At 40.6% G+C, this 18,416-nt stretch overlaps 1 protein-coding gene across 1 annotated transcript; it reads right to left on the reverse strand.

Moving 5' to 3' along the window:
- Nucleotides 1–6,701: 6,701 nt before the first annotated feature.
- On the reverse strand, nt 6,702–16,727 carry SHROOM1 (shroom family member 1). The gene is made up of 7 exons (XM_053463319.1): nt 14,162–16,727; nt 13,298–13,362; nt 11,407–12,018; nt 9,415–9,957; nt 9,178–9,283; nt 8,444–8,716; nt 6,702–7,305 (listed from the first exon to the last, which is right to left on the reverse strand). The coding sequence occupies exons 1-7, from the start codon at nt 16,637–16,639 to the stop codon at nt 7,048–7,050; spliced, it is 4,335 nt and encodes a 1,444-aa protein (XP_053319294.1). The 5' UTR covers nt 16,640–16,727; the 3' UTR covers nt 6,702–7,047.
- Between the last annotated feature and the right edge of the window lie 1,689 nt (nt 16,728–18,416).

Genomic DNA, 18,416 nt, shown 5'->3' on the forward strand with positions numbered 1-18,416 from the left:
ATTGTAAAGAGCCAGGAAAACACAAAATATGATTATTCTATTGGAACAAGACAATTGAGACAATGTATGAATTTGTGGTTTACTGGGAAAAATCATTGAGCTTAGCCTCCTACTTACATTTTTCTGTCTGTGGACATGGCTCTCAACATGTAGCATTCTAAGACAGCCATAATCATACACCAATCATGACATGGGATCCTACAGGACCCACCTTGAATATCTACTGAGCTTCTAAGTATCTTTCTTCTGGACCAAATCCAGCGCTACCTCTATCCTTCCCTAATGTCCCTCTTTGCTGTGAACTCAGAATGATTGGTAGGAGTTGATCACATTGTTCTACAGCCGTAAAACTCACTGTATGAAAACAATTTTGTGTAAAAAAAAATAAAAAAAATAATAAAAAAAAATATATGAATTCTTCGCACACAAAATTATTGATAATACCTACTCAAAAAGTGTTCCTGTTTGGGAAGTTGGTGGATATAGGCAATAATCTAATTTGGCACATTAACTATGGTTCCTAACCCAACATCGCACAACTTATTGCATTTTCATGGGCCTTTGTATCCGTATACTTGCTCGGGGGAAAAAAATCACTGGTGGTAGAATTATAGCTACAGCAGCACCGTACAAAATATATGTATGTTTACTTTTGGAAGCTGAAAAGGCACATTCATCCATCTTCGCACACAAACTCCTGTTTTAATTAGCAGACGGCCTTTTATTAAAGCCAATTCAAACAGGATGAAAACTGAAATAAAAACCTATTCCAATACATTCCTGTAGAGTGAAGTCATCTCTGATAGAAATAATAACCCTTTCTGGGTATCTGAAGTGTTTCTTCAAATAAATCTATTCCGCTAAATCTGATTTCAGTAATATAATATATATATATATATATATATATATATATATATATATTATAATATGATCCACCTTCAGACACAAAGGGTGGCTGACTAAACATTCTAGATTCAGACGCGTGCTTTAATTTTAATATGGCTGGCTGAGAATATTTTCTCAGCCTTATGACACCGAAGCCAAACAAAAAGCCTACTGTCCATTCTATTTGTTTTAGACTTTTACACCAGTTTTTACTGAACCATAAACTTAAGTCGTGGCTTTCATATACAATTGTGTTTTTTTTGCTTTCAGTTTCTGTTGAATATTAAGTTAAAACTTACTTCTTAAAACAAACATGAAAAAAGAAATACACAGCTTTTTTGTGACGGTATGGCAAGATACAGTGTATTGGGGTTGTGTCAGGGTGATCTGGGGGCTGTTGAGGTGTAACTTAGGGGCTGTGGAAATTTGGTGGCTGTGGAGTTCTTTATTAGCCTTATTATCTTCATTAAAATGTAATCGCACATTTAGTAGAGCAATGGCCGTGCTACACATAAAGAGATGAGATTTTCAGATTTTTTTTAAAAAAGAAATATGAGTACCTGCACCTCATTTTTTTTTATCAACAAAGCACTGAAAAGAGTTTGTTGGACAACATTCTTCAGCTTGTGGCCTCTAGGCAAAAAAACAACCTCTAACAAAATTTCTACATGGCAACATTGTTTAAGTGGGCTTGTTACCTGAACCTAACTTCACAGTAATCGGCTCTGTCTATTACAAAGCCCCTTACGCCTCTTGATATACTGCTAATTACTACTAGGCCACATCAGCCATGTTTTCCAGGACACATCACTTTAACATAATGCATACCAGTAAAATGCTGCCCTCTTGTTCAGCTGGGCAACAGGTTCTATTTTATAAGTTTACACATGCTACATAACGCACGACAGCACCTGACTACGTCTGCTGGTCGGCAATATGGGAAAATTATTAACTTACCCAAGGGTCGCAGCGGTCACAGCTGCGACCGGCCCGTGCCTCTAGTTTAGAAAGGGCCCTTCTGACCTGGACTGCACTAGTTTAGTTCAGAAGGACCCTTTCTGATTTGTTTTGAACCGGCAAAACATATTGGGGTCGCATGACCCCGAGGTGAAACCAAGGCTGCCCACACACTGTGCGCAAGCAGCCAGAGGGAAAGCTGCAGGAGCAGTGAGAGGTAAGCAGGAGTAGGAAGTGGGATATATGTATGTTTGCATATATACCGTATTGGCCCGAATATAGGCCGCACTTTTTCCCCCCACTTTAAGTCTTTAAAGTGGGGGTGCGGCCTATATTCGGGGTCTAGCGCCCGACGCCCAGGACATGCAGTCCCGGGCGCCGGGCAGGCAGCGGGGTTAGGATACAAATCCCCCGCAGCGGTGCAGGGGACCTGCATCCTACTGTCTGATACGCTCAGACAGCCTCCCCTGCCGGCACTTTCCACGGGGGGGAGTACCGGCACGGGAGGTTGTCTAAGCGCATCGCACGGACGTTCACCGGCAGCGGCGATGCGCCGTTGCCGGTGAACGTGCGCACGATGCATTCTAACCCCCCCGACTTACCAGGGCAGACTCCCGGGTGTCTTGCAGGGCCGGCGGAAGACATCTACGCAATACGCGTATACAACTTCCGGTGCCGGCTCTTCCGCTGAGTGCCGGTACCGGGAGTTGTATACACGATGTGCATAGATGTCCCCCTCCGGCCCCGTAAGACACCCGGGAGTCTGCTCTGGTAAATCGGGGGGGGGGGACAGAGTGGCAGCATATCGCGGGGAGGACAGAGTGGCAGCATATCGCGGGGAGGACAGAGTGGCAGCGTATCTCGAGGGGGGGAGGACAGAGTGGCAGCGTATCTCGAGGGGGGGGGAGGACAGAGTGGCAGCATATCTTGGGGAGGGGGAGAGGACAGTGTGTGTTTGAGCACGGCTGTGTATTTGTGTGTGTGTATGAGCATGCATGTGTAGTCGTGTATGTGCATGTGTGAGCATGGATGCGTAATTGTGTAAGTGGGGTGAGATAGAGTCTGTGTGTGTAATTTGTGTAAGTGTGTTTACATATGTTGTATGTTGGAAGAGGGGGGGCAAATAAGGCACAGGCCAGTTGTGTGTGGGGGGGTACTGATGGCACAGACCAGGTGTTGAAGTTGGGGGTCCCTGGGCAATTTTTCACACCAGGGGCTTTGATGACATTGCATTCTAAATATATATATATATAGCCATTAAAATGTAGTTGGTCCCCTCTTTGCAGGCATAACAGCTTCCACTCTTCTAGGAAGGCTTTCCTCAAGATTTTGGAGTGTTTGCCCATTCATCCAGTAGAGCATTTGTGAGGTCTGGCACTGATGTTGGACAAGAAGGCCTGGCTTGCAATCTCCATTCCAGTTTATCCCAAAGGTGTTGAATGGGGTTGAGGTCAGGGCTCTGTGCAGGCCAGTCAAGTTCTTCCACAAACTCATCCAGCCATGTCTTTATGGGCCTTGCTTTGTGTACTGGGGCAGTCATGCTGGAACAGAAAATGGTCTTCCCCAAACTGTTCCCACAAAATCGGGAAGCATAGCATTATCCAAAATGTCTTGGTATGCTGAAGGGGACATACCAAGACATTTTGAGCAATGCTATGCTAAGCCATGCAGATATTTTATAAACATTTTCTAATAAAGGTATTTTATATGATATTTAAAAATAAATGTGGATTCTAAGGAGTTACATTAGCTATTACTTGAATGGCCGAGGGAAAGCTGCATTTCCTGAACCCTGGGAACAGAATGAGAGCTAATTTTGTTTTTGGATGCATTCAGAGATGCCTTTCCAAAAACTTTCTCTCCTGAGCCAAAATGTGTCAACCCAGCAGCCTTTGTAATAACGGTTTATAGAAAAGCCCTTTAGCGTGTCATTTTCCCAGTCTTAACCTTTTCGGCACAGAGGCCTGGGAAATGATTTCACCCAAAATCTGGTTTGAGGTCTGCCCAGCACTGGACATGTTAATTGGATGTCTGTGGGAAGCACAGACAGCTCAAAATAGTGGAACTGGGCCTCACTAATTTATCTGCGAAATAGCTCTTTGGGAGCCAGAAGGTAGTGACCAGAGTGAGAGAATGAGGCCGTGGGAACGCATTCACAATAAGAGCTGTTGCATTCCATTAGGATTTGCTCTATTTGGAGCAGTAACTTATTTTATATTAAAATGCTGCATAATATAGTTAGACCATCCCTGACACTTTCAGTTCAGCTACATCTGCACTGTAATGCTCCCCTAATAAATAAGACACAGGCTAGAACATCATCACCAACAAATGTAATGGGGATTTCATCACAATGGTCATGTTTCCCAGTAAAGTGTGGCTCTGCGGGATGTATAAACTCATAGACGGCACCCAATTACTCAATTTTGGATCTCGCGCTCTGAAGAACTGCATTTTACCTGTGCTGGTCAGCAATATATGAAAATGATATACGTTAATTTTTTGGTAAAACCCAGCACCGGCAACACCGACAACAACATCCCCTAAAACAAAATTGTCTCTCTTTGGCCACTTGAAATGTTGTCAGGTATGGTGATGTGTTCATGCTATTCAGCACCAGATTAACGCGAAGCATGTGAAAATTGGTGTACTCAAGCAGCTCTACCAGGTGTTTTACCTAGAAGCGTGCCGCAGAGCAGGAGATTTGGAGGGACTGAAAGAACTCACTTGAAGGGACTGTCACAATTAAGAAGATGTCTTAATAAATGCTGCCTACTCTGTATTAGCCTGTCTTACTCAGTATATGATCTCTTTATGCACAGATACACTAAGTCAAGCAAAGCAGATTCTGGGTAACATTCAGCAGCAAATCTAACGCAGTGACATATTTAAAAAACAGGTGAATTAGATGCATTCTTTGAGGGTTTTTTTCATTAAAATAGGACTTTAGCAGGAAAGTTGTAGTTTCAACTCCTCAGATTCACTATAGATTATAAGGGGCCACCCATCAGAAGAAATGCTGAGCTGGCACTTCATAGTGACTAGTTCAATTAAGTCTCACTGATCTAAACAAACACTCCTTCCATCATATGCACTTTAATTCATGCGGATGTTTACTTTAAGTTAATAATTTGTTCACCTCGCAAATACATGGAGGGATTCATGAGAATCAGGATTCATCAAGGCTTGCGGTAAATGTGCTTCATCGAACGCATCTCCTGTTTAGCAGTGCACATGCGTGGAACGCTCACTGCCAGCCAGCTCACATGGTATTTCCAGGAGCCTAATAAAACCTCTACACTGACGCAGAGAAAGTTTTCCTGATTTTAATCGGAACACTTCCCTTCAAGTAATTAGTTGCTTAAAAAAACTAAAACTGGCACCTAATGCTGGTAGTGCCTACAGCAGCTTCCCTGTTAAAGGCATCACTGCTTCGAGTCTTCATTTAGGAGAGGGATTAGAATATCTGGACAACTGACCAAGAATTTGTGCCAGGAGATCGGACTTGTTTTCTCCATTTTGACCCTCTCAATGTTAAGATTAGAGCATGGCAAATAAAGCTAATCAGCTATTAAGAAGTATTTGCTCATATGCCACTATTCAAGGTTGTCCACAGAACTCCACCAGTCCTCTGGAAAAAAAAAAAAGGATAAGTAATTTTCACATAGTTAGGGGAAAGTATGTGCATGGCTATTTCTGTACAATGTGTTGTAAAACAGATAACCTAAACATCCAGTCTAGCATTAATTCTAATCTTATCTCACTAGAGGAAATTTTTGCTGCCTTTATCAAACATCACTTAACAATTAACAAGGAAGGGAACTAGAAGAATACTTGGGAACGCTCAGGGTTTCACCATGCCTTAACAGGCAAATTCACCATGAGAATTCTTCTAGGCCAGTATCAACATCATTTAATCCTCCAAGGTAGAGCCCTACGTGGGACTGCTTTTTTAATTCCGCTCCTGACGTTTTTTTGTCCAATCCCGCCCGCTCCCGCCACAAATGTGGCCAATCACGTCCACCTCCTTATCTGAACTTCAGATTTCCCGCCCAGTCCCGCAAAGCTGCCCTCAAGTTGCTCCCTCACAGCGTCTCTTCTCTTGCTCCGTCCAGGAACAAGGCGGGGTCACAGGAAGTGACGTCACATCACGTGACTCTTTTTTGTTCCTGGGCGGAGCAATAGAAGGGTCACTGTAAGGGAGCAGCGCGAAGACAGCGGGACTACGCGGGATTACCGGGACCCGCAGGTACAGTGCCTGACCGCCCGCAACACCAGCAAGACCGCCCGCAACTTTTCCCAATACAGTCCTCTACTCCAAGGTTCCTTAATGTTAAAAAGTGCACCCCTCTTCCCCAGGATCCGGAATGTTAAAATGGTACAGGTCTCCTTAACATTATTATTATTAAAAGCTGGGTAGCATACAGAATTAAATTTTTCTTTCCAAGAAATACTATGTACATCTACAGTATTAAAATCTGATACATCATTGAATTATGTTGAGAATTAAAACATAAGAAAAACTTAACCATTCAACATTCAAATGTTATAAAGACAGACATTGCTAATTATTTCTTTTCTTTTGCAAAAAATCTACATGTTTATTTGGGGCACATGGGAAGCAGGTAGACTGTTAGACATTAACAAATAATACACTACCTCTCGCAATGTAGATTTTGTAGATAGCAAGCAGAATCCATTGCAACTACAGCATAACTGTATTAAGCCGTGTGGTGTTAATCCTTTCCAAAATTTCTGAAGATTTGAAGGATGATACATATTATTCTGCATATTATTGCCTTCTTACTGGGCAGATTTACCACTATGTTCCTCCCACACATGTTTCCAAAACACAAATATATACATATGATTTTTATTCAAATAATTTCATCAACCAGAGAACGAAGAATGGAGGACACGCCATTAGTTGTAACAACATTGATAAAGACAAAAACACTGATAACAAGCCACATAAATTGATTGTTTTTTTTCCTCTACGTCAATTCAACACATTCTTCTCTTGCCCAATTAACACTGTCACAAATGCTTTTTAGCGAGTCCAGCCTACATTTCAGGTAAGGCCCAAGTTCTGTTAACCTTAGTAGCAGCAGCATAGTCAACAGCACCAAATTTCACTAAAACAGAGCCAGTGGGACTCTTGTCAAGAGGAAGGATGCCACGGAGAAGGTGGGATTTCCTCCTCGTTCATGAAGGAGGAATACTGTTTTGAAGACTCTCTAATTGTTCCTCATGAAATTTAATCTTCTCATCAAGGTCTTTCTGCTCAATCAGAAAGGATGTCTTCAGCCTTACAAAATGTTTGTAGTCTTCTAGCTGATGTTCATTGAGGTATTTTTCCAGGATTCCCGTTACCACTCGTTCTCTGCGATCTAGATTTTCTTTCAAATCTTTGGCATCCTCTCTCTGTCTGGACAGAAGGTTGTGACGTTCCTTTAAGGATTGCTGATTTTTTTTTTTTTATAAAAAAAAAACAAACAAAAGAAAAATGAAGTGAGAATTTGATCTGGAATAAGCAAGCTTTGAAACTTTTCTCTATCTCTCATATATGGTTTGTAGCAAAAATGGTGAACATATAATTACCTCGTCCCAAACTATGCCACACATTGACTCTAACAGACTACTCTTTAGTGATCCATGTAATTTACTGAAAAAGATATTTCATGGGATGTTTTTTTTTTTTGTTTTTTTTTGTTTTTTTTTAACCAAACCCCCCAAAATACTACGATGCCAAAAGCTTTTGCAAACTTACTTCGGCTGGAGATGTGTCACATTATTAGACAGCCACCTTGTGCCTGACTTTATCATTACGCCTTTCAGTCCATTTGTTGAAGAGACATTGGTCTTTGCTCTCAGTTTTACACACAGAATAGAGGTATGTAGCTATATTTTCAGATTTAAATAAGCAACACATACCCCCCTAGTGTAAATATGGGGAATAGCACCTTAAATTCTCTGGGTTTCTATAAATTTTCCTTCCCGTTATGTATCTCTCAATTATTATAATGACCTTGCCATTTATAAGCATGAAGTTAGCTTCTAAACTAAATATCACCAAAATAATTACACAGAGTGCCAATCAAAAGGGACAAGCTAGCTATATAATACATTTAGTTATCCTGTTATCCTGATACCGTGTAAACATTCCTCTATAAATAATTTTAAGTGCATTCTCTGTAACACTTTACAATTAAGCCCTTTTCATGATACAGACAAAAAATGTAAACTCAAACCCAATACAGATATATTCATTTTCCTTATGCTAGTATTTGTAAACATTTGTACATTATGTACGGTTAGAATCTGTTTCAGCGGTTTCTTTTGGATTTAATTTAGGTTGAAACTTGCAATGGTTTTAAATTTCAAATCTAGAAAGTTAAATTTACATGAAAAGATTCCTCAAGCTATTGGATTCTAGTGAGTTTTCCTTGGTAGAATGAATAATGATGGGAATTTAAGGGTAAAGCTGTTGGAGAAGTGAGTTGACCCAAAAACTAGTCAGAAAAACTAGATTCCTGAATCTTGTAAAAATTATAAATAAGCATACATAAATTATGTTGCATAATACACAGTACTCGCTTACCATCTCTTCTGCATCTGTATTGTCATCTATCTTGCTCAATGCATTCTCCACTCGAGCAAGCCTCATGGACAGACAGAAGAGAAGGCTCACCACTTTCTCCAGATCCCCAATAAACATCATGTAGCGCTCATACTCATTAGGTTTACAGATCTCTTTTACTACCGACTCCATATTTTTGCCTTGAGACAGGTTTTCATTGAGATCAGAAAGAAGTGATTCTCTTTGCTCACAGAGTTCTAACAACTTTGTGCTGATGTTGGATATTAATTCAATCTGAAACACATAATGAGAACAGTTTAAGAGAAACTCTGTACCATTTAGAAAATATGTATCATATGTAACACAATTCATCATTTTCTTCCATCGGACTTTTGTATTGTGGCTTATAGCTGATTGACCACCAGCGTTGGTCTAGGACTGTAAATGATGTTCTGTCTCCACATTGTCCACAATATGATCAGATAGGACACTGAGGAATTTTTCAGACCTGTCTGATCTCTGACACATGCAGGAAGTCACAGTTAATTTCATCTGAAGGATATGCACAAATGTCTGGTTTGGACATTGGAAGGTAACATTACATTGATCCCTCAGTCTGGTTCAAGATGACCGTGGATTTGCTACCATTATATCTCTTAATCTACTCAGCATTGGCAGGTGCATGATTTAAAGTGCAGTCTTTTTGAAGGTATAGTATGCAGATTAACAAAACAGGCAAGTGTTGATGGACCTACTTTCTTTGATGTGAGATCACTTGGACATTCTGGCTTTTGGAGAACAGAATTCTGAAGAAGCAGCAAAGTTTTGGGCGGCAGTTTTGATGCACCATCAAGACCCAACCTGTATAAAATATTATATTTTACACAACAGTAAAGCCTGTTCAAAGTCTGGCTATACATAATACACTCCATACATTCAACATTTCTTGGGATCATATATTTTTATGAGGAAAGGGCTAAATTACAACTTACTTGTTGTCCCCTAAGTTTACTTCGTTATCTTTTCTTTGATGTTGTCTACTCCTGCATCTTTCCATTTCCAAAATGTCCACAGGGAACAGGTTTTTCATAAGATCCATTGCAGATTCTCTTACAGGAAGTGGATCCAGTATATCAACCAGGGACTTGTCTTCAGCAAGTATGTCTTTAACTAGCTTTGCATGCCTCTCATCTCTGGAGGTTTTCCAATGGACTCTAGGCGAGTCCTCTACTGTTCCTGGATCACTGCTTATCATGCTGGCCTCTGGCTCCTGTCCAACTACATCAGTAGTCTCAAAATTTTTGCTTTGGCCAGCAGAAAATTGAAATGACTGCAGTGCGTTCACCTGGCTAGATAAAGTGGGAATTGGTTCTTCCGACTGTGAATCGCTCATTGACTTTGACTCTGCTGATTTTGTTTCTTCGCAGTCTTCTCTGGGGAGAGATTTTCTGACTGCTGAACTTTCACGGAGGTCATTCGGATCATGTCTCACCTCATTACTGTCTTCTGGAACATCTTTCTCAACAGTTTCAGAGCTAAAGACAGGAAGAATGTCAGTTTGCTGCAGACAATGTCGCGGCACTCAACCAAACAAGCAAGTATTACCGTATTGGCTCGGATATAGGCCGCCCCCGTATATAGGCCGCACCCTAAAAGTTTGGTGCTTTTTTAAAGAAAAAGTTTTTTTTCTTTAAAAAAGCACCAAAAAAAACATGCTGCCACTGTCCTCCCTCCCCGAGATATGCTGCCACTGTCCTCCCTCCCCGAGATATGCTACCACTGTCCTCCCCCCCGAGATATGCTGCCACTGTCCTCCCTCCCCGAGATATGCTGCCACTGTCCTCCCCCCCGAGATATGCTGCCACTGTCCTCCCCCACGAGATATGCTGCCACTGTCCTCCCTCCCCGCGATCCGCTGCCGCTGTCCTCCCTCCCCGCGATCCGCTGCCCTCCCTCCCCGAGATCCGCTGCCCTCCCTCCCCGAGATCCGCTGCCCTCCCTCCCCGAGATCCGCTGCCCTCCCTCCCCGAGATCCGCTGCCCTCCCTCCCCGCTATACGCTGCCGCTGTCCTCCCTCCCCACGATACGCTGCCGCTGTCCTCCCTCCCCGCGATACGCTGCCGCTGTCCTCCTCTGCCCCCCCTCCTCGACTTACCGGAGCAGACTCCCGGGTGTCTTCAGGGCCGACGAGGGACATCTACGCAATACGCGTATGCAACTTCCGGTACCGTTACCGGAAGTTGCATTTGCGTATTGCGTAAATGTCTCCCGCCGGCCCCGCAAGACACCCGGGAGTCTGCTCCGGTAAGTCGGGGGTGGGCAGAGGTAAAACGCTTAGATAACCTCCCGTGCCGGCACCCCCCCCCCGTGGGAAGTGCTGGCAGGGGAGGCTGTCTGAGCGTATCGGGGAGAAGGATGCAGGTCCCCTGCACCGCTGCGGGGGATCTGTATCTTAACCCCGCTGCCTGCCCGGCGCCCGGGACTGCATGTCCCGGGCGTCGGGCGCTAGACCCCGAATATAGGCCGCACCCCCACTTTAAAAACTTAAAGTGGGGGAAAAAAGTGCGGCCTATATTCGAGCCAATACGGTAATTACAAAGGTTAACAGAAACATAAGAACCCCAAAAATGCTGAAGGTCTTTTTTTCTCCAAAACATTAGCTTTTAATGTTTGTAATAAAGCAAACTTTGAAAACTAAGTACGTTGTTACAAAAACACTGTATTTGTGTTTACCAGAGAAATGACACCTACTTTAGCTCATGGCTCCATATAACAACCTAGAAAATGGAGAGATCTTTTCTGAATGTAGTCGATTGCATGTTAAAAAGTAAACAAAACTACACTGTTAAAAAGAAATCCTTTGACTGCCAGATGAGATTTGTAAAAAAAAATAAATAAAAACAATTCATCTGAAACAAAAAACCAGACAGGATGTTTAAGATTTCATAATGAACAAAACATATGTTTATTCACAATCCTGTTACCTTTGGGAAGGATAATTCACAATCCGGTGTTCTAGTTGCCCATGCCCAGACATGACATCGACAACAAATGGAGCATCATCCTGGTTAGGCAGTTGTCTTCTTGATTCTTCCCGGGGAACAATTGGAATCCTGCTTGACAGTTCTTTTCTGATGGCAACGGCCTGTGAGAAGACCTCATCTTCTATTTCCAAAGACGGCGTTTTCTCAAGAGCTTCAGAGTGCCGTCCTGAGTGAGAAGTGGAATTATCTGTGGTTGAGGAAATAGCACTTGCTTTTGAGGGCCTGGAATGTCTATCTCGTGCCGAGCTTGCAACATCTGATCTAGGGAGCCTCACAAAGTTCTCTTTACTTGTTTGACTGGGCACGTTTCCTAAGTCGTTCACTGTGCTGACCCAAAGCTTTTCTTGATGGACCACAGATGTGCTGCTTGCGCTTTCCGTCCTTGGCAATACTTTAGGCTCTTTCATGTGGTAAAGCTGATCAGTGCTTTGGCTCAGTACTGAAAGCCTGACTATATCTGTACTGCCAATTTCCTCCATTGACTTCCCTCTTCCTCTGGCTGTGCTGCCTTTCTCACTGTCAGACAATCTCCTGTCTTCTGCATCAGATAATCTATGGAAATAATAAACAAATTAAAAAAAACAGATATTTTATAATATGCTACAAGTCTCACTGCTGCTTTAAAACAAAAATGTAAAAAAATATTCAAGGATGTGCTAAATCTAAATGTTAGAGATTGTACAAAAGATATGGGCATTCCAGTTTTAAATCCTAGGAACCAAAATATGGGAGCAAAAAAGAAAAAAAATATTCAGAAGGCTCCAGACTGCTTACAGATCATAACACACAGAGGTCTATAGGTCTGAAATATTCAGTGTTATTTTAGTAAACATACAAAGTACGTTCCACCTTCTCTCATATCATGTAACTCTGTATACTGTCCAGGAGGTGTTGCTAGATCACTGAAAACCAGTTTAATCCTCACCAAAGCTTACAGTTGTGATGGACCCATTAATAATTTAAATTGTTCCAAAAGGAACAGATTTAATTGTATTTTTTAAATAACCACAAGCCTGGAACCCTTTGCACATCCTGTATTTACCTTAACCTCAAGCTTTTAAAGTACCTAATTCTGCCTCAAATTATCCAAGTACTTCATGTTCCTGTTGCACCAGTATAACAAGTTCTCCTGTGAAACACTTTCTCTGTTGAACCAATGTCATTTTGTATAGTTTCTTGGGAACCCAACTGAACAAAGATTTATAAATGGCTTGATTATGAAAGAAATGTCCTGCAGCCATACATATTTATTTTCATCTAGAAAAGGCTAAACTAAAACACTGTTTAATCTTGTCAATGTTTACTTTAATGTTGAAATCATATACACGCTTTGTGGTGAATGTCCTTTGTATGGGCCTTTGGGCCCAATGAAGGACCATCATATTGGTTACAGAACACAAAAATCTCTACTTTCAGTCCTCCAGAAGAAACAAACAAACTGAGATGTGGGAGAAACCCATCTTATACCAATAACTGACTTATGCAAAAATTTATTTTTTAGAAAGAGGTAAATGGTTTCTTGGTTTTCTCCATAAGTTTGTGACATTTGTTACCACATGCAAAGTATCTTTTCTCGAACTTAGTAGTACATTTGCATGCAAGCACCACATCATGATATTACATTTGTGATTAGTCAACAGATTTCATTTCGAACCTACACTTTTCTGCTCCATTCTACTAACGTGGCACTACTGGACAGGCCAGATCATAGGGAAGGTGGGCACAAGCGACAATAAAAACACTCGTAAGCAAATTCATATAAACCATAGTATATGCTAGAATGGACTATTGAATTGGGTTTAGTTTAATTATACTATGACATTTTTCTTACCTGTGGTTGAAACCCTGGTTATTACAAAGTGCAGACGCTGAAACATTTGTACATCCATTTGAGACCTGAAATGAATACAAACAACAGTAACTATGGGATACTACAGTAATTCAGTTTAATTTAACTTAAATATTGGGACATTAGAGTGGCCTAATACAGCATCATATATGTAGACTATATATCTACTGGTCGTTCATGCAGGAGAAACTGTCCAGCATTGACCCCTCAATAATATATAATAAACATGAGATGAAATATGCCACCTTATTTTACCAACCCACCAAGAACATATTGCTTAGTGAAAAACCTCAGTTACTACCAGCCCTACATTTTCCCTTCTCTCCACAAGGGCATTCAACTGGCAAACATGATGGAAGTGAAGGCACTTCAAAGCGATGGAGTCTTCTCTTGAGATTTTTATGCTCCAATACATTCCATTAAGATTTCCAGCTGGTGCAGATAGGCCCAACTTCTTTATCCTATCCTTCTGACTTCTATTATGCCAACTATATTTAGATAATGTATGGATTGTATGAGCTCCTTGCAATCTAAACATACAAAAGTTGGTAATTTATAACGTGAGGCCTGTGGGCTGATATTATCTGATAGACATCAGAGGCACAACAAAACAACCTAACTTCCCCCTCACTAGTATATCAGTTTTTATACATTGTATGCAAGCACAGTAAGCATAGGTTACCATAATACATTTAAGTGATCTCAGTTCTTCAGCACGGTTTAAGTGGTTTAAAGAAACATAAGAGTACTCAAGGAGAGAAGGAAATCTTCCCAAGTTGGCTTGTTGCATGGAGCTAAATGATGAAGTTTAACAGCCATACATATGAATTTAGCGTTATACCATACCTGGCCAAACGAGGTCTTTGTTTTTTTCCAACAAGCAGGTGGAGACTCTTCAAATGTTTTTTTGTCTTCTTCTGAAGTGCACTGGTTGGTATAAGTCATGCACTTTTCTTCCACATTTATGTTGACAGATTGCATAGAGGCCCCAAGCAGAGAAGGCTTTATAAATCTATCATTCCACGTCACCGTCGCATCATAAGAAGAAGATGCACCAGTCGATCGTCTATGTAAATACATTTGAGGGAGGTCATTGCATGATCTATTGTTAGGCATGGATTTCCTTTCATATTTTTGCATCCCTGATGTCCTGGGCATATGAGATTGTGAACTGCTACTTGACCTTTGATTTGTTTTTCGCTCTATATATTGAACAAGTGCGTTGTGCTGTATCTGTTTAAGCTCTGTCTTGGAAAGGTTGGAGGATGAAAGAGTGCGTTCTCTGCTTTCTAGAGTTCTTACTTTGTGCTGCATCACATCAGAATCACAAATTTTATTTTTGGTTAAAACTGTTCCTTCTTCCTTCCAAGTAAAGCCTGTGTTATGAATACCGAGATGATCTAGTTTTTCTGGTTCTGAGTAACATAGCTTTCTTTGTTCTTTTGTTATTCGTTTCCTTCCTCCTATTCGAGAAACTGTAGATTTTTCATATTCCTCTTTTTTAGAATTAGCATCAACTGAGTTTTTAGGGTTGTCAACATTAAAATCTTCATTTGCACTTGATAAAGAATATGATCTTAGATGATCAATAGAGGGCCTTTTTGAAGGATTAAGCTTCAGTCTTCCAGGCAAACTCATTTGCAAGTCCTTTCGTTTAAAAGAAGTTTCTCGTAAGACTTTCTTCTGTGCAACCTTAAGTTTTTCCCTGTAGTCAAGCATCAAACACTCCTCTGCAGAAGATGTTTGGCTTCCATGTGTCCCATCATCGCAGGAACTGTCTGTGATTTCGGCAAGCTGACATTGGCTCTTATTCTTACAAAGTTGTTTTACATCTTTTTGAACCTCAGTGGTCTGCGAAGAAGACAAACGACTCAACCTTTGGAATGTCTTTGTTTCAAGGTTATGCTCTGGCGGCTTTGCCAGATTTGTGGTGCTACATTTACCAGTAAAAAGATTGTCCCGTCCTCCTGAGAGATGGTAGAGCATAGGGGTTGCTTCTTTGGTAATTTTCTCACTGGTTAAACCCCAATCGTAATACCTGTCTGTCTTAAGCTGTACTGATAACCTTGGGATAGTTTTTATAGTTGCATCTTTTCTAAGACTGTGAATTTTAGTGCCTTCTTTATATAACGGACCAAATGAATTTTGATCAGAGTCACTGTGGAATACTTGGCTGTCTCTTGTGTCCAGCTGTTTATGTTTTATATCCCATTTCGCACGGCTGTCACAATCTATGTCCATACTATAATGATCAAAAGGCTGGTTTGGTTCTTTACTTGGGGGACTGATTCCCTGTTCGCTATGTCCCTTACTGATTGTTCCATCTGGACTGGAACTTTGAGTTTCTTTGCCAAGCTTCTTGACCAAACCATCATATTTATTCTCGTAAACAATGAGTCCTTCTGACACCCATTCATTAAGAGAATGTTTTGAAGTTTTAGAACTTGTGATTGGTTCTGAAATCCTTATGTTTTGTGTTAAGAAACTTTCTTTTGAGACATTAAACTGGTCACTAGTGTATGTCCCCTCTTTTTCCAGGTCCATTTCTTGAAAAAAGTCTTTGTTCATTTTGTTTATATCTGACAAATGCTTGTTTTCATAAGTGCAATCCACCTCACCAGTAACATCTGATGGGCAGGAAAGAGCATTCGGCTGGCTGAATGGTTCTAACTTTTGAGGGAACTCTGACTGTAAAGCAAAGAATGACCTTGAATTGTAGTTGGTCTCCTTTGCTTCCATACTAAGTGGATTTTCGTATTTACATTCTCCTTGTAGACCACTTTTCATCCACATAGGACAAAGATATTGGCGGTTGCTCTCTTGGTTATCAGGTAAACGATTACCTGGTGGACTTCTTTTAAGTTTTTGACCTAAGTGGCTCCCATGGCTACAATGCATATTGTGCCAGTCCAAATCTTCCATTCTTGGAGAGTGTGACTCAGGAGGAGAAATGTGTGTACTCATGTTACATGTCCAACTGCTATCAGTCTCTCTCAAAGTTGGTATAGCATCAGAAGTAGTATCTTCCAAGCATCCACTAGAGTTGAGACACATGCAGTCTACTGCACTGGAGTTATAAATAGCTTTGACATACTCAGAGTCCATGTACGATTGTTGTTCATCACTCAAATGGCAGCTATCACTTTGAAATGAAGTTTGGTAATCAGCGGCATAGGAACTACCAGAAAATGAACTGTAAGCGGAGTCCACCACTGCAGCGATAGATTGGGCAGGCGATAACCGACCGGTGTAATCATTCGCATTTATTTGGTGCCGCAGATCTGAAACGCTCCATCTCTCGATTGCATTGCCAAAAGAGGACATTTCTAAGGCATAACAATATTAGAAATGAAATAAAAATTGTCTTCAATCACTTCACAGACGCATTATGACTTTCATATCCAAAGTGAATGTATCTAAAAAAGAAAACAAATTTATCATTAGACATTGGACAATTTGTGTTGCTTAAAAAATTTCCTTCATTTAAACAGTATCCCAAAAGAACAAACATATTATAACTAATAGATATTTACCATAACAATGTGTATGAGATTTGTTGAGACTGAAAAAGTAAGATTTATTTAATAAAACAGACCTGTAGAAATAATTATTCAAACAATGGTAACAATATAAACTTTGAATAAAAGGAAAATCCTGTTGCCTTTCCGTTTTTTATATTTATATTTTTTCTGAATTTTCGTCTGGAGCAGTGCTTAGGCTGTTTTATGCGTACAAACCGATATCTGAGACAAATACACCAAACTTATAAATAATAAGCCTTTCCCACGTTCAGGAGAGAGGTTGTCCCCGGAGGTTCCACCAATTTGCGGAAACGCTCTGGGATGCCTGGTTAACAGAATCGATACAGGGGAGAAGCAGACGATGAAAGAAGACAGAAGAACAAGAAGTGGCAAGTGAAGAATGAGGGCTGCAGGAAAGGAAACAGGGACACGGAAGCTGTTGGAATAGCAAGTAGGGAGGGAGACATTGTGAGAAGTGAAGGAGGGTAAGTGAGAGTGTGAGAGTAAGAGAGCGTTTTCATTTCGGGTCACTCCTCATTTTTGGACATTTGTACAAACAAAATTGCTACATTTTGCTAAGATTAAAATTTGTATAATTTTAACTTTATATCATTAAGGAACAGTCCTAGTGAGCTTCTTCAACAAGAATAGATTTGCTGGCCCTGTATAAAGGATATTTAAATTAGTAAGAATTGGAAGACAGCCAGACCCTACCTGTAATTTGCCATGAATTGCTCTTGATAATGCACAGTGAGTTCAGAGAAACCACTGTCCACCCAACTCCTGATTTAGTGAATAAACTTTTTTTTTAATCTGAGTATCTCTAGTGTCTGCCCAACAGTTGGATAAAGTTGGTTAAATTAAGTTCTAGTGTTGTATAGTTTTTCTACTTTATTATAAAATGTTTGACTACAGCATAACCACACAAACCCATCCCACTCTATTAACCTACAAATATAACAATAACCAAAATAATACAATTGTAAGAATACGTGGTTTATTTCCGATAATAGTGATTAAAGTAGCCCAGTTAAGGTTTAATAACCCAGTAAAAGATTTGATTGAGCACAAACCAACATTTTGATTTTCAAAATATATATTCTGACTGTAGTAGTTTTCCAAGACTTTTCTCACAAAATACTTTGTCATAATCTTTGCTGGAAATGCCATATCTGGGGTTAAGGGTGAAAAAAAAATTAAGGTTTTCATCTGCGTAACAGAACACATTTTTCAAGAGCCCAATTAAAAAGAAAATGTAACATTATCTTGGTTTACAGAATTCTTCCAGCTTTTGGCTTTCTGAAGTTTGCACCAGCATAGGGAGTAATTTATATCTGATCCTTCTGCTGATCACAAACCTCCCTCACATTCTTGTTATTTTTGTGAGCGATAGTTTAGGTATAGTTTATTCAGAGGGAGGCAGAGATATTGCCTGAGTAAGGGTAATTTGTGAACAGGACTCGCATCAACTGGCTTTTCAAAGACATGTTCTCTTTGAAAGCCAGAAACTTGTTGAGTGTGCCAAGATATATCCTACAAGCGCCACCAATGGCTGCCAAGTACAACACAAGATAGTCTGC

Source organism: Spea bombifrons, chromosome 4, assembly GCF_027358695.1.
Source record: "Spea bombifrons isolate aSpeBom1 chromosome 4, aSpeBom1.2.pri, whole genome shotgun sequence".
Taxonomy (NCBI): Eukaryota; Metazoa; Chordata; class Amphibia; order Anura; family Pelobatidae; genus Spea; species Spea bombifrons.

Excerpts from the sequence above, each read along its gene's own strand:
- SHROOM1 (XM_053463319.1), bottom strand. The coding sequence starts at position 16,639 with ATGTCCTCTTTTGGCAATGCAATCGAGAGATGGAGCGTTTCAGATCTG. Across the intron at positions 9,284-9,414 it reads GTAAACTTAGGGGACAACAA|GTTGGGTCTTGATGGTGCAT; the intron begins GTAAGTTGTAAT and ends TATTTTATACAG. Across the intron at positions 8,717-9,177 it reads GTGATCTCACATCAAAGAAA|ATTGAATTAATATCCAACAT; the intron begins GTAGGTCCATCA and ends TATGTGTTTCAG.